Source organism: Cottoperca gobio, chromosome 7, assembly GCF_900634415.1.
Source record: "Cottoperca gobio chromosome 7, fCotGob3.1, whole genome shotgun sequence".
NCBI classification, from domain to species: Eukaryota; Metazoa; Chordata; class Actinopteri; order Perciformes; family Bovichtidae; genus Cottoperca; species Cottoperca gobio.
In genome coordinates, this window is record NC_041361.1 from 19,090,686 (window position 1) to 19,108,305 (window position 17,620).

At 41.0% G+C, this 17,620-nt stretch overlaps 1 protein-coding gene across 1 annotated transcript in view; it reads left to right on the forward strand.

Annotated features, from left to right (window-relative positions):
• LOC115010484 (plexin-A1-like) overlaps positions 1–17,620 on the forward strand; it is a 224,802-nt gene that overhangs the window by 147,573 nt on the left and 59,609 nt on the right. The window contains 2 exon segments of the mRNA XM_029435054.1: positions 8,052–8,148; positions 12,541–12,764. Coding sequence (XP_029290914.1) covers positions 8,052–8,148; positions 12,541–12,764 — 321 coding nt within the window.

A 17,620-nucleotide genomic window follows, 5' to 3' on the forward strand; every position in this document is an offset into this window, starting at 1 on the left:
GAGTGAGTAAGCCAGCCTCCCTCTCTCCACCCCCCGCCTCTCTCCTCGTCAGGTGGGACTGTGATAGGATCCAATTAAGGGAGCTGTAGATAAAATGATGATGAATTGCAGTGTTGTGGTAGACTGACGGACGCACACATGCAAACACAGACACACACACCCACACACGCACACGCCTGGCAAACCACTAGAAGAGAAAAGAAGGAAGCAAAAATACAAATAAAGACAGAGCCAAAGAGGAGGTGAGGGAATTAGGAACAGACAATGGCGACGCAACAAAGACTGTGTTGGAGGAAAGAGGAAAGAAAGAATGGGAAAAATAAAGAAAGACAGAGGGGAGACTAAGCTCGCAAACACGTAGACTTGGGGACACAAACAAATGAGGGAAGAGAAACAGATGGAGAGGGAAAGTGTATGTATATATAAAAGATGTGCATGTTTGAGAAATTGATGCTGAAAGAAAAGTGAAACTGCTGAGATGAACTAAACTGCAGAGGGTAGAGGGTAGAAAAGGACAGTTGGGGCAATGTTGTTTTTCAGATCTATTTAATTGTACAGTACTCTACAGAAGTCAGGGAAGTTAATAATGAAATCTCACAATCTTGCATTTTCTGAAATAAAATAACCTAATTTCTAATAACTTCTAATAACAGTTAGATATTTATAAATGTTTGAATTTCAGTTTACTTGTTTTGAGGAGTACTATAAATGACATCATCAGGGTTAACTTCTCACCATTCTTTGTCTAAATCTGTCATTTGTGAGTTCACCAACTTTCTAGTTTGGTTTTAAGCTCCAATTATCTATTTTGTTTTGTTTGTTTGTTTTGGGCAGGTAGTGTATAGTCAGCTTTTTGCTGAAAACAGCTGAAAAACCAGCCTTAAAACCAAAACAATGAGCAGAAAGAAGCTAAAACGTCCCATAAAGCTGAGAGAGAAGCAGAGTTGGGTGATGCATCTCCATGGGTTTGTCACCACTTACGACCTCTTGTTCATTAACGAAAGTCATTTGATACATTTTTATAGAAACTAAAACTTTAAAGCACAACTGTTTGGTATTTTAGCCCAGATGTAAATGTTTGTTATATTGTTGGTAACTAATAATAAGTGCATTTATAGGAAAACTGAGAAAGAAAGAGTTAATAAAGAGGATCAGCACACAGACAATCCATCGATGATTGAGAGCCTGTGTACTTGCTACCATTGTATTCAGTATTCTCAGTGGGGAAGTGTGTGTATATGTATCACAGCTGGCTGTGGCTGGGACAGTACAGTGTAATAAATCACAGAGAAAATTAGCCAGCAGTAGATGTACACTCATCCATTCAATCTTACTGTCTCTTTGTGCATTATTTAGCCCCTCGCAAAACACTGAAACATTGAACTTGCATACTCAAATACACCAGGGACCCACAGTATGCACGGATGCTCGCTGGGACGTTCACAGGAAGACGCACGCTGGGGCGCGCACACAGGCGCTCACAGGCACACACAGACAGAATGCATGCAAGTTGCGAGGATACCTACTGGTTTGTTCATGGACAAACACACACGTACACACACACATCCTCTCCAGGGGTTTGGAAGCTCGACGTGAAGCAGACATATGGAGATTCTCCACATGATCTTCTTCCTAATCATGTGGAGCAGACGGAGACTGTAGCATCAGCAACAACCAGCAACCTGCTTTACATGATTTATTACACTGACACACATCGGCTATCAATCGCTGTGTGTGTGAGCGTGTGTGTGTGTGTGTGTGTGTGTGTGTGTGTGTGTGTATGAATTTCCCACTGCAAGTCCATGCTTCTGGCACTGTTGTCAGCACCATAGTATATTTTAGGAGGATGATAGACTGTGTGTTTGTGTGTTCACAGTCCATAAAGTAGTCTAGACTTGGCTGAAGTCTAGACTTTTCCTTAGTTTCACCAACACGATACATACGGCACACAGACATATGCACAGTACCTGCACGTACAGTATGTTCTTCTGCAACACTGCCTCCTTCAATATAAGACATTTAGGAGCAAAGGCAATTACTGTAAGTTCATAGACAAAAAAATCCAATCCATAAGGAGTGATATTAAGATTTTATTAAAACATATTTTTTTAATATATCCCTTTTCAAGCTTAAGCACAAGATACTTTCCCGAAAGGGCACATACTGTATATCTGTGTCTATTGGTAAACAGATATATGCATGAAAACAAAATATAAAAGTTCATGTATAATTAAGTAAGGGAAATACCACATATATGAACAAATAAGATGCAAACATAAGAGGTGATCTCATACTGTATAAGGCTGAAATGATGTCATTATAAGCCAATTAAGAAAAAAACAAATACTGAAATGATGATACTAAAACAAGTACAGTTTGTTTAAATTTTAGAGGCATCACTTTTCCATACAAAGTCAAATTTAAAGACATGATTGGCCACAATCAGCTGAGAGCAGCACAAACTGTGGCGAGGAGGCGCACTGGGTTCCTGGTGAGGTCTGTGCTCAGTCAGAGGCAGAGCTGCCACACAAAGACACACACAACCACACTCACGTACACGCGGCCGTCTCGTCCGGTTGAAGAATGACTAGAGATGAAAACGCACTTTGCTTCCTATTTGAACACACTTTTACTGGTTGGGTGGTTGGGCAGACAAAGCACAGGAAAGTGACCGCAGCGACTAAGGCTTGTGGTCTGTTGTTATAGGGTTAGACTTATACACAACACTTAGTTAAGCTCAGGGAAAGATGCAGGTTTTGGTTAAATATTGAAAACGTCAAGGTGTGCTTCATGCTTCCAGTCAGCAAAGACTTTGTTGTTTGACTTTTAACAACATAAAAGGGATTTCCTTTTATCCTAACCAAGCAAGTTGAGTTTGCAAGTTGTTTTCTTACCGAACACATTTGCTAATGCTAACTCGTTGCACTCAGATATGCACACAGTATAAACCTTGCGTACATGCTTCATGCTCTATTATGATCTTATTACAGAAAATCACTAAGAACAAGTTTAAAAGCTCAGACTCGTTGCAGATGTAGAAAGACCGAGAGGAGCAAAGTGAAAACAAAAGTGTCAGGTGAGGTGTGAAGAATTCTTATTTACATTTTCCTCAATTGGTTGAACTACGACAGCGTATTAGAGCCATCGCAGGTATCATTTCTGAGGTTTTTCTCGCAAATATATGATTTGCTAATTTGAGAATTTAATCCCAGAAGTTTTTTCTTTGAGTATTACCCACCTCCTACAGCTTCGTTATTTTTTTTATTTTTTTACCTACAATGGCCCTAATATGCCACGTCACACAGAATTAAACATATGCCAAAATAGTTTGAACTAAACAGAAATGGGGGACTTGTGCGTGAGTGTGTGCTAGCAGTGTATTTTTAACACGCACTCCTGAAGGTTTCCTTCAACATGACTAATTACATGAGGGTGACCTGCACACATATGCACACACCTCTCGCTTTTTCTACCTTCTCCCCCCCTCACCCGCCAGCTGCTCTGTTTTGTTAACATCGGCAGTTTTCAGTCCCTCAGACGCTCAAGCACCCACACACACACACACACACGCACGCAGCCATATCTATTCATACAATCCACGGGGACATGCAATCCATGGAGACGATTCATGTAGTGAGAGAATAAACGAGTGCAGGAGCAGATAACGAATGAACCTGAGCCAGGCTGGTGTGTTGCTGTAATGAGGCCAGGGACGGCTTTGTGCTCACCTTGTAGTTTTTACACCTCCTCCCCTCCCTCTCCTTTTTTTTTCCTCCTGGTGTCACCTCGCCTCCCTCTCTCCCTTGTCCCCTCTCATTGCCCCTCCCCGTCTCTGTAGTGTGCCTCTCGTCTCCCTTATCTCCTCCTTGTTTAAACTCTTCTACTCTCCTCTGCTCTTGTATGTCCCATTTGCTCCTCTTTCTATCTCCCCTCTGTTCCTGTTGTTGTCACCCTTTACCAGCTCTCATCGCCTCTCCTCCTTTCCTAATCCCACTCCTCCTTTCCTAATCCCACTCCTCACCCCTAATCAGTTCTGTCCTCCACTTTCCTCCACCCAGCTTTCCTCTACTGTATCCTCTTCTTTTTCTCCCACCCCTTCCCTCTACCTTACTTCATGTTCCCCTCTCCTCTCCTCTCTCTTCCCTAGGGGGGCCTACACTATGAGTTGGCTCAGGTAGATTAATTACATGCAGTGACATGGAGGAGCTGGCCAGAGGCTCCAGTAATGAGTCTGATTACTCATCTCCAGCAGCGGCGCCCAGGGGAGGGAAGTCAGGACGGCAGGCCAGCAGAGAGGCCGCTCAGTAGGGGGAGAGCAACTTTTACCCACAAGGTTCCACCAATGCAGAGTTTTTAACAGCACTGGTGCCACACATTTTTAGATCAAAGCTTTACCAAGAGTCCGTGACATGATGGTTCATGCTGTTCAATAAGTATTTCAACCAGAAGCAATACCTGATCACATATATGTTCAGAGCTGTATTCATTTAAACTGAACGCCAGCAGGACAAAACATCCTATCATCTAATCACCAGTAGATCAGAGGAATGCCTAATATGGAAGACATCCTACATGGGGGGCCAAAGAGGTAACCCAGAGTGGGATGTGAGACAAACACATCAGGACGGATAATAAATCACAGAAACAACAGTTTCTCATTAGGCCACGAGTTTCTTTATTTCTTTTTGTGACATTTGACATCATATTAGGAGATACATGCTCATTAGTAAGAGTTAGATTACAAACCGTTGTATGTCAGTGTATCGGTTGAACCCTTTTCTGCCCTCCATGTTTCCTTCTGGAGCTCCGGAGATACAGGAAGTACAGGACAGCGTAATCATTCACTTTCACTCACATGGCCAGAGAATGAGCACGAGATCTCCTGTACACTAAGTATCTGCTGGATGAGACGTAGTGTAGAGTGAAAACGTACAAACCTTTGTGTTAAATATATATTTATATATCATGTACAGTTTGATGCATACAGGATAAGATTGTAAGTCATTCAAAACGAGCTGAAAACAGTCAAACAAGTGACACATCGAGCCATCACGATGATATGCATACACTCTGTTTACTTTGGCAGTTTAAGTATGAAACAAGGTTTTAATATGCATCTCTTTTTAGCAATCAGTATATTGTATTAAATGTATTAAAACACTTGTGTTGTAGCGTACCCATGTCTCCCCTCAAAGCATCTCGCTCTAAGACAGTCACCACTTAATATTCAAACACAGATCTTTTAAAATGTTGCCATTTCGTAAAGACGGGTTCAAGTAGAGGAATCTGCTTCAGCAGCGTTCCATAATTAGATGTACTTTCATGCCACATGATGTCTGAGTGTCTGTCATCCTCAGAGGTGAGTGAGACAGAAATGCAGAGCTTCATTCCAAAATTAGACTTCTGTCCATCAAAAAAGTAAAGCATACTTCCATTAAGGAGACAAAGTGATAGACGATGACAGTGACACCGGACAGAATCTCACCACACTGTTCATGAGAACTTCGCAGGAAGTTGTTGTGGATGAGTAGATGCATTGTGCTTGTAAATTGAACCATAAGTCCTGGCTAAAGGCCTGCATCGAATATCAGCTTCTTTAGAGAAGAATTTCAAATGTCATAGTTCAGAGTGGAGTAATAAGTAGTGACTGACAAGACCAGTGTGATATATTATTAAAGCGTCGGCTTAAAGAAGTGCTCAACTGAATGCTCCCCTGATGTGGCGTTAATATGTTTTGGCTGAGGTCTTAGCCACGCTAGCGTCTTGGTTCTAGCTGGCACTTTGGTCCACATTGAAATCTCAACCAAGCACGATGCCTTTAAAATGTCAGTTTGTCCAATACTTTTCGTTCATGACCAAATATTATATCATCCTTTACTTGTACATTGTGTTTCATGCCAACATAAGATGCAGCACATGGTAAACGTTTTCATTGTTAGCGTGGCTGTAGATTCTTGTTCACTTATGTCTCTTTTTTTTTTATACAAAAAGTCCAAGATCATATATGGATCTTCTGGAAAGTTTTACACTTTGAGAGTTCCCTGTGACACCCGTGGTTTAAGCGGTAGTGTAATTCTAAAGTGGTTTTAGCTTAACTTGTCTTTCCTCCTGAAATCCCTCTTCTGCTGCTTCTCCTCTCCTGACTCTTTTTCCTTATCATTTCTATTTTTAAGTATTAAATTAGCCTAAAACTTTTACTCCAAAGTGTCCCCAGGAAGCGAGTTAGCCAGTGGCTGATGCTCAGTGGAGCTGGGCGGCACGGTGTCGCGGTGTCACAGTGTGGTTTGTGTCGGGCGTTTTAAACCATGTGACAGTATGAATAAAGCATGATGTGGCGGGCAGCAGGGTGGGCAGGGACTGACAAGAGAACAAGCTCACCCAGTGTTTTTGGTGACGGCAGACAAGTCGAAACCCTTAAAGTTTAATGGGGTCTCGCCGCAGAGAGAGGAGTATGTGGGCGTGTGCGTGCGCGCGTGTGTGTGTGTGTGTGTGTGTGTGTGTGTGTGTGTGTGTGTGTGTGTGTGTGTGTGTGTGTGTGGATCCTGTGGTTTTACTGGGGCTGGAAGCTGCCACACACAGGACTTTAAACAGTGGGACGTAATCGTGATGCTAATAAAGTCAACAGCCTACCTCGTGTGTGATGGATCAGGGTCACACTGAACTAGTGGGAAGGGAATACGACCCATCAGCCTTTTTCTTTGTGGCGAACGAGTGTTCTGGTTGAATCCCTCTGCTCTGGAGCTGTTGACCTCCCAGAATCCTGCGGCTTCGATGCTCTGTGTTCCGCTCAGCTTCTTAACCGTCTCAATAGAGATCCAGACTTCCCACATTCCTCCGTCTGTGGCTGCTTACAATGTCTCCTTTTTTTTTGTTGCTTTTATCCTCGTGTTTATGTTCTTCTTTTTTCTTCTATTCATTGCTTTATTTCATCGCCTTCTCCTCCAGGCTTTAGGCTGAACTGAAACCATTACTGATCTGAAACAACACCATGTTTTGCTTTGATAAAGGTTTACACAGCTTATCTACTCTGCTGGTATACAGGCAGCCCATGTAGCTCATTATTTTTAAGTAGGCCCACCTTTTTAGTCTATTAGCACCAGCTTTACAGATTCCATGTCTGCAAGTATTTGTTACAAGCCTTGCAGGAGAAGCGATAAAGATTAATGCTTCTGCCATAAAGCTGTTGGTGACGTAAAGCACTGTGGGCACTCGGTGCTTCAGGGTGAGCTTAGATAATTTAGAGTAAACCAGATTGTGTCAGAGAGCAAAGACTAATACAAGTATCTATGAATCTCTGCCATTATGACTTATTATTTGTAAAAACAAGATCCCTACCTCTATCTACACACAGAATAGTTTCTTATTCAGCCCTGTGATATGTTTGCTATGTGGAGTGAATCAGAGAGTGGAGAAAAGGTGTGTGCGTGTGCGTGTGCGTGTGTGTGTGTGCGTCTGCGTCTGTGTCTCAGGCCCCATTGCCCATAAGGGATGGTCGAATCCCGTCTATCAAATCCAGTATGTCAGGGAGCAAATTGGAAATGCCAATTTCACTTTACACTGCTCCGCATCTTATCTCTCCCTTACCCTCATCCCACCACTTAGCTCATGCGTAAATGAATAAGGTCCTCTCAAACGTCTACCACTGTCTGATTTCACCTCTCTGACCACTTCTGCTCCTTCTTCTTCTTCTTCTTCTTCTTCTTCTTCTTCTTCTTCTTCTTCTTCTTCTTCTTCTTCTTCTCTCCTCTCTCTCCATCCCACCTAATTTCCTCTCCTCTTCCCATTCCTTTCTCCATTCTTCCATGCCCATTCAGCTGTAACCCATCTGTTATTTCTCAATGTGTATTTACGAAATATGTCTGTTTTTTTGGTGAATATGGATTTATGCATGCGTGCATGCTCGGGCTGTATCATTGTCTGCAATGAACAAGCCAGGGCGAATCACTATGCAAATAATTCGATATCTCGTAAAATTCCATTTGCATCAAATCCATTACAAATCAACAATTTCTCACACGCACCTTGTCTTTCTGCTTCTCTATCCGTCTCAGTACGACTACGAGGGCAGCGACATCAGTGACCTACCAGTCGACCTCTCCGTGGTGTGGAATGGAAACTTTGTCATTGACAACCCCTTCAACATTCAAGGTAGAACTTGTGTTTTGTCCCTCTGTGTAACCCTCAGTTTTCTCCACTCTCATTTTTGGTGGAGCATTGTTGCTTTGCAAAAACATAAATGTAATCGGCCCCGCTTGTTTATCCGTCTGTAATGATTTTCTATGAAGCAACGACGTCGTGTGCAGTTTTTCCCCTTCATGAGAAATCTGTAATTTAATTTTTGACAGCCATCAGGGAGAAAGGTGAAAGTGTACCATCCGTTTGGAGAAACACTATTCTTGTCTCGGGGATAAAAGGGAGGCAGAGGGAGTGATTGATGGACGCCGATGATAACAAACAAACATCCAACGAAGAAATTAATGGGGATGAATGTTAGAGAGAAAGATAAACAAATGGCCAAACCAACAGGCAGAAGGGAAAGGATGAAGGGGAAGAGCGATGGCTGGATGACAGTTTGATAAATGCAGCATGTAATGCCGAGGAATAGATAAGAATAAAGGGATTGATAAAGAAAAACGGCAAGCGACACGGAAGGAGGGCATTTATTAGTTTTAATCGCTATTCGTGCATGAAGTGGAAAACAATTACCAATTCTAAATTCTTTATCAAGTGTAATACATTGGGTGGTGGAGGCTAATGGTTTTAGACGTCCCATTACACAAGATAATGTAAGTCTTGCTCTCAAGTGTGTCATACAGTCTGTTTCTCCAAATTTGCATGTCCGCAGTCAGATGAACTAACCCGTCCTACTGTATTCTCCGCTGCACATTTTTTTTGTTCTATTCACCATTCTTCTCAGACTTGAGACGACACACGTGTGCACGTTTTATTCTCACATCCTTTGTGTTCTATCTGACCTCATTTTGATACGTGTCAGACACGCGGTTCTTTTAGCAGATTGCTTGGAAATTAGTTGCTTATCGGTCATGACCTAGTTCTACTACCTGTGTTATTTTGTTCAAAACATGCTCCTTTCAATATTTCCAGTCTGTCTGCGCTGAAAGATCCTGTCTGGGGATTAAACATCACGAGTTTAGCACATGCTGAGAAATACTGAAGCTGCCAAAACAAAATGAATAATCACATTTCTGTGCAATAAAGTAGATGGATCCTATTCTGTCACTTTGAGCTATAGATTTGACGACTCTCCTAATCAGATGGCTACTCAACCGACGCATACAGGCCTATATTTGATAGAATAATCCAATCAGCACTAGTATAAACATTTATCTTGTGAGTCAAGTAATTCTGCTCATTGCATTACAGTTCATGTGTTTAATGGAGCATTTTAGCCAGAAACATTTAGCAAATAAATATATATAGTATTCACTACTGTTAATGCTACTATTATTGTTAAAATTACAATACGTTTGTTTCCTGCTGAAGAAAATGAGCTTGAATTTAGGTCACATCCCTCTGAACTCTGTTGCACTTTGTCTTTTTAAATGCCTTGCTATTAATTAGGTCGGCTTCCAAATAAGCCGTAGCAACTACTTGTTGTTAAACTTGTTTTCTTAAGGTGTGCCAAGCGGCGCTGCTGATGCAGGATCGGGGTTACGTGAACTGTCTAATAAAGAAGTTCATGTCAGTCCATATGACTTCATGTACTTACTGTGAACATAAGACTGGAACTAAAAGGCAACAATGTATGCATTTTTAGCAGCGCTAGCGGTGTGGCTGTAAGGATGGCAATGTCGGTTGGTTGGGCCGCCTCTTTGGTCCAGATTGAAATATCTCACAAACTATTTAATGGTACATATCCGAAAACCTGCATTACCATCAGCCTCAGCTTTACTCTGTTTTTAGTTGTAACTAGATGTCTTCACAGGTCCAAATGTTTGTGCCCTAAATCAAAAAAGATGTACTACCTGGACCTGAACTATAATAGCTATTGCTCGTTGCCACGGCTGCTAAGGTTAGCATTGCGGGTCGTGTCTCAGGTCCTAGGGTTCGGGTGGACCCGTGAATAGGCCTACCTCTAACTGGCAAATGAGACATGAAACATAATACCTGCAAGACATCAGCTCGTAAGCATGGTCATTGTGAACCTGCCAAACGTCCGTACTGTATGTCGAGTTAAACTGAAGCCATGACTGACAGATAAGATGGGTCAAACAGCAATCGACTTCGAAAGCAACCAAATCTGATCCGTCAATGTGATATTTTAAATAATGGCTTCAAATAAATATCTGCATAGCATAGTTAATTACAAAAACGTAAAACATTTGACTCGTATGTACTTCACTTGTCGGTATCTGATATTTCACCACATTAATAAAGTTCTAAAGTTATTTCATGCTATTTAAAGATACAATCCCTGCCTTTGTTGTGTAGCAGCTCCACTTCCACAAATGTCCTCCCAGCTCACCGCTGAGATTGTGAAAATAAAGACAGTTTATAGTTGAGTTAAAGACCTAAAGTGTCTTTTACATCTCCAAGATCAGTAGTGTTAAACATGGACTCAGGATGCATTTTAATAGTTCAGAAGCTTTTACCAAAAAGAGGCATTTTGGCTATCTTTGAATAAAAGTCATAACAGAGATGTTGACATCAGTCCATGCTCCACCTATGAGTTATCCTGCTAACTCTTAAAACAGACCCCAGGGATGCGTGCGACTGCCACGAGAGTTTGGGAGTGTGAAACCCGATGATCTTAGAGGCGCTGTGTGTTCCTGTTATTCTGACTATGAGTAAGCACAGCACTGCTTGCTCCTCCACTTTCTAGGTGGCAGAGAATTTATGCAGGCAGCACCCAAAGCCAGTGGTGTGTTCCTCATAACAAGCCAAAGACAGACTTAAACTGAAACAGCTGGCGAGGTTATGGATGAGTAATTAGTTTGAATCAACAACCCTACCAACCCCTCATAGATATATTCAAGTTATTGTGCTAAAGCCTTACAGAATACCTATTATGAATGGCTAAAACTCTTGCATTATAAAAGCGTCCTCGCTCATACAAATCTCATAAAGACCTTCTCCTCCTTTTTTCTCTCCATCCTCTATTAATCTGTCTCTGCTCCGTCCCCGTCTTTTTCTTTGTGAATCGGAGCCGTATTATCCGTCTGAGGCAGAGCCGCTCGGCACTGGCCCGGCTTTGCCCCGGTGTAAAGTGGAGATGTTAATGTTAATTAAATCATTCATTTGGTTCAGATTAATTAGCGTCGCGCTACTTTTAAGCTGAGCCGTGGCTAATCAGATTAAGCCCGAGCGGAGGGCCGAGGCGGGCAGATGGATACGAAAGAAGCTCTCTTTGAAGTCCGGCCGCCGTCTGTCTGCCGAGGAGGAGGAGATTCTTCCTTTTTTTTTCCTCTTGCTGTTTTTCCACTTCAGTTCATTTAAAATCTGTTTAACTGGTGTGACAGTAAACACACCGGCCTACAGATTTTGGCATCGTACTATCAATTGAGATAATTATGATGGAGATTAACAGATGACAAATGGTACCAAAACAAAGATAAAAAATAAAAAACGTATCCATTTTCCTGTACTTTTCTCTCTCTTGTCTGCTTGTGACTTTCTCTCCTCTATTTGTTTTCACTTGTTTCTCTACTCGCACAGATTCTCTGTTGTTTTCTCTTTGTCTCTTTTTTCTCTCTCTCTCTCTCTCTCTCTCTCTCTGATTGTCTCGGCCTCGCGGGGCCTCACCATCTTTAAATTTATACCAATTCATGTTGCTGTTTTGTTAACAAGCGCAGCTAAAATGTATCCTCCCCTCCTCCCCGCCGCCTTTCATCTCCCCTCTCGTCTCTCCTCTCAGGTGTTTGAGGTTTTAATTAATTATTTATTTATTTATTCATTTTTTACTTTTAATGACTTTTTCCACTCTGCAGAGTTGAGGGAATATTTTTTTTTTCACAATAAATTATCAATTCCCTATTGGCGTTAGAAGACATTACCTGTTGAATTAATTTCTATAATATCCCTCTAGGTTGCTTGTTCATTTTTTTTTCTCTTCCTCTATTTATCTGTGGAAACAGTTACAGTCACAGCTTCGTAATGGTAATAATCCCCTACTGTAGGTTTTTTAGTATTCATTTATGCAGTCCCTCTTCTCTCTCTCTCTCTCTCTCTCTCTCTCTCTCTCTCTCTCTCTCAAACACAAAGACACACGTTCCTGATTACCTTTTGACTTTTTTCTTGCTTTTTTTCAAATGAACAACTTACAGAACTTTCTGTTCATCAAAAGAATATTTCTGAAACACTATACGAAAGGTTCGTTGCTACAATAAAGCGACATGTAATTAAGCCTGCTGTAGAAAATCGAAGAAATGCTTTTTCTTATCAAATGTTGAAACATAGAAATATATATCAAAAAGAAAAGTGACACAGTTCTTTCAATCATGTGCCATTACAGCAGCATATACGTTCAGTTAAACAACTCCATTTACTTAAAGTGTTTCTCTCCCACTGTCTCCCGACCAGCCCATCTGTACAAGTGCAGAGCCTTGCGGGACAGCTGTGGTATGTGCCTGAAAGCTGACCCCAGGTTTGAATGCGGTTGGTGCGTCCAGGACAGGAAGTGCTCCCTCAGGCAGGAGTGTTCCGGTGGAGGAAATTCCCACCTCCCGCTACAGCTGGCTGAAGGCGGAGGGTGGATGCACGCCACCTCTGGAAACAGCCGCTGCACCCACCCCAAGATCATTAAGGTAAGTGTGTGTGTGCATATCTCTTGGTATGGCTACATACACAGATTACACCACCCACTGCATATTGAACAGGCTGTGAGAGTGTGTGTGTATTTGTGAGGATGAGTTTGATGCTACATCAGCAGTTGATGGAAACCAGAATGGGCTTTGACCTCTTTGCCATGGTCAAACAAGACGACAACCCCAAACATTGATCATTGCCCCAGCTAACTTAACTTAAACCTTAGGTGATTGTTGTTCCAGAAGAAACATTACAGGCCCAAGCCTTAGTTTTTGTGAGCGTATAAATAAAGGTACAATCGCATATATAACTTAACTGAGGCCTGTTTTACGACTACTAAACATCACCTTTAAAAAATAGGAAAATATTTTTTAAACTGCTTTAGTTGTTGTCTAGTGTCCAATCTAGCCATCAGTTCGGGAGTGATGGCAGGTTCTAGTCCTGTGTTTAGAATTTAGTTTGTGGGTTTGTCATTTGGATGGTATATCAAGATGTTGAAAACCAAACATTTAGCAAATATCAAAGGCATGTCCATGTTTCTCTGTTCTCATATTTTAATGAAGATCTATTTGTGAAAAAGCAGAAGCAACTGTATTTTCTCAATGTTCATTTTGGAGTCTAGGTGAAAAACATTTAGTGTCCCTCTCTGCTATTTCAGTTCTATGCTATGGCCTATTATTTGTTTAGAATTTAAATTACACTTTGAAGTTAAAAATAAACATTTAAAATTTACAAACAAACACATTTGAAGCCTGTATTGCGTCTATGCAATATTTAATTAGAGTATTACTCAACAGTTTCAGCATTGGATGGAAAGAAAGAAAAAAGAATCCAACATCCGCAGTCTGCAAAACCCAGAAGAAACTCTTCTAATCAAAACTCCCTGCAATGTTACAGTTCTAAAATATGAAAAAGAAAATCAGCGCGGCTTCTTTGAGCACCGCATCATAATCTCGTCAACTTCAGAAGAGTGTTAAGTCACCTACGGTGATCTAAGGCTGGTGAACCTTGATAGGCTGTTGCGTCAGCTTTCTTTTTCGAAGCCCCCGTGGTCACGAAAGCCCTACGTGTCCTGAACACGCTGCTCCATTTTAATGTGTTGCTATTAAAACACACACTTGTTGGGACCTTGTGCCTGCCCTTGGCACAGAAATTGTATTATTACTCACTGTTACATCAAACTGGTACTCTGGAGACAAAGGCACGTAGACGTATGTTTGGTCTGATTATTTTTTAAGATTTATTTTAGGTATGTTCCTTTTTGTCAGTGTCACTCAAAATCCAGCATTGGTCAGATAGATTTTACATTAATTCATATCTGTTTTCTCTCGTTACTCGTTTTTGGATCTTTTTTTCTTTCGGTCTTGACTTTCAGTGGGTATTTGCCGAAGATCCCTAACCCTTACCCTAACCCTAACCCTAACCCTTTCTCAATCCTCAGATGGTGTAAACTAAGAAAAACATTGGTGTCTCACAAAAGGCAATGGAGACTAATGGATTCTATATCAGATACAAAATATTTAAATAGGATGACTTGATTACGCGTGATTCCAGCTCAAATGAACATTTAATGAATCAGATTATTATCGTGATATTAATGGTGTCACTTGGTTATTGGTTATATCTATTGTCATTTGTTTCAAGAGCAATAAGTCTTATTAAAGACTCAGTTGTATTACTCTCGATGGTCTCTTTTACACATATTGGCTAAATATCATGAGAACATTGTTTTTATGTAAATCTTTTTGACCATATCGCAATATATTTGTTATTTTCTCTTGATACAAATCAAATCATTAATTTAAACTCACACCTATGGTTCAGACCGTACTGTTGTATTATGGTATGTGATTCTGGTCTTTAAGTTTCTCACTCTTGACCTTAATGCCACTGACGTAAAGTGACTTTACTACTATAAGTTGGTCTGGATAAAAGAGTTACCTTAATGTGTGTGAGGATGACAAAATCTACATTTATGAACAAAGGTGTGCGTTGTAGGAGAAGGGAGAGTAAGAGTGATGTGTTTTTATATCGTGGTAATAGTACAAGTAGAGTGAGACTGGGAGTAATAAATGTCTAAGGAGTTATGAAAGCAAAAAGTGAAAGTCATCTGGATATAAAAGCAGATATCTCTATTCTGTTGATTTACGAATTCATTTTTCCCTGCTTAGTTATTATATTACCTTCCAGGAGGTTTTGATGTATCAAGTATATAGCAGCCATTGTGAGTTCCAATACATGTGCTATTCACTTAACATTCATTCTGTTGACTTGAACAATTAAAGGGAAAGGGACATCAGTTATTTTAAACCAGCCAATGCAGAATATGTAACGATGTGATGCTTACGTTTGTCCATCAGAACTGATTATGTGAACGGACCAAACATTGGACATACATGTTAGACCGTCAGAGGTTGAGCTACTTTATTATGTGGGTTAGGGTTACATTTTGGTCATTATTTAAGCCTATTAGTCTCTGTGGTAACAATGACTATGCTCACTGTGTGTCCCAACATATTAATATAGTCGATCCTATCAAAAACAAGAATAATTTAATAACCTTATATCTTCCAAGAGCCTAAAATCCCCTTAAGAAAATTATATTCCCAATGAAATATTCCCAGATATTTGAACATCATAACTTTAGATAAATAGATCCCAAGAAAGAAAAAAAAGGCCAATTGCAAATTGCATTTCCCGTACTTCCCGTTTGCTTAGACGGCCTTAGCAGAATTCCCAAACTATTTTCTGACCACATAAACAACTTTCACAGTTTTTAACAGCTTCTGGCCTTCCGTGGCTCACGTGCTATTGGTTACCATTCAGACCACAGCAAAACACACACACACATTATATGTGAGCAGGCTAGAGGACAGACTACGAGGAAACCACTAGTATAATGTTGATGATTTGATGTGGTCTCTCTGTGGTTAGGGCGGCAATATAAAGGCCACACCACCAAAGAGCGACGCCACAGTACTTTACCTCCATTGGATTCCTGGCCAGTGGTATTTAAAAGAAGTGAACAAACACAGGAAGGAAAACTATGTCAAAAATAAAACAATTATTGGATTTATTGCTACTTCCAAAGCTAAAGCCCCCCATAGACTACATAAATATGAAGCCAAACGTATTCTCCAGCTCTTCTATGGACATGGTGGAGGGACCTCTTTCTTCTTTTCTTCGTCCTTCTTTGCATAGACAACACACATTCTCAATTTGACTGTGGTTCTCGGCAACATTGCTTAACTTATACCAAATGTGATGGCAAATATAGCCTCAATGTTGACTGAAAAAGACGTCAGAGCAGCCGGATACGGTACAGTAAGTCATTAGTGATTGGTTAGAGCAAAAAGTCTCTAATATGGAATACAACGTGAGACAGAGTAGTAACACATTTGCAAGTCAGTCTGAATGATCTGCTTTAGATTCGTGCATCCACAAGCATTTGTGGTCCTTATGTTAGTTGAATCAGTTTGGCTGCTCATGAGCAACAATTAAATATATTTTCCTTTTGTAAGTTTTGTGTTAGTGCTAGAATGTGGTTGTCTTGTATCAGATCACTTTCCTCCCAAAACCGCCTGAGGTCTGTCTCCAGCTTCAGGGCGTCTGTACTTTACGTTCCCCACAGAGTGGTGGTTATGTGCTTGAATGTGGTAGTGTTGTGTCAAATCACTGCAACAGAGTCTAAAGCTGCTTGAGGTCCCATTTCCACACTGTGGTGTCTGCCTGCATGCCCACAGGCTCAGTGAGCACTGGTTTATCTTGTTATGTGATGCCATACTTTTATATGTCCAAGAGTTTCTGAGGTTCTAATGGAAATCCACTCTCAGATTTCACAGAACACAACCAATAACTAGGAGGTGTAGTGGTCTGGCTCCACATTCTGTACCACAACGATCATGTTTGAGATACATGGCTGGAGATCATAATGTGGCTTATTAGAGGCAGTGTTATTGCTTACTTAAGTCTCCTTGTTCCGTGAAGAATGTAAGGCGTCTGCATTTGGTCAGCAGTCCTACTTACAGTTGGTTAGCAAGGTTGCACCAAGCACTTTTCTTCTCAATGCCCCCCCCAAAAGGTTTTGAGGAATGTTGAGAGTTCCATCATTATCCCACTGTTGGATGCACATGGAATCAGTTTGCACCAAATATGCTACAACCTCACGTTTCTTCTAACAAATACGGGTGTGAGGAGTGACGGATGGCCACTAGGAAGGCTAATTTAGTTGGGTTATAGATTCAGTAAATATGCTATCGCTATCACTCTCAGCATTTAATGTTAACTACAGTTTACGATTCTGTCATCTCAAGTATCATACAGGAGCAGATAACCCTTTTACTGGGACAACACTATCTTACTACCACTTGGTCAGTGGCCACACGCTTCAAACTAAGACACTGTTCGTATCCCTCCCGTGTTCGTTTTGCCCGTGTTAGTTTCCACTCATTTATACTCTTTTTTTTTCAAAACAAAATTCCATGTTTACAGGAAACTACTTGGTTAGGTTTAGGCAACAAAACTACTTTGCATGATTTGGGTTAGAATAAGAAATATGTGCTTCTTCGTTAAGTATGCTACAATAACTCGAGGTTGACTTTTAGTTTCACACAGTCATGAACAACTGTCTCCTTGGTGAAAGTCCTGTGATTTTAAAACCAATCCATCAAGCCTCAACCTCCTCCCTATGTAAACGTTGTCACTATTCATACTCGGCAGACTTCCTCCTTTACTGCCGCCATCACTACGGCTACTTGGAGCATCATATTTTCAACCGTAGGACTACTGACCAAGCTGCTCTATTTGACGGCTTAGCAGAGAGGAACGGGCTGATGGGAAAACCTCACCAGTTAAA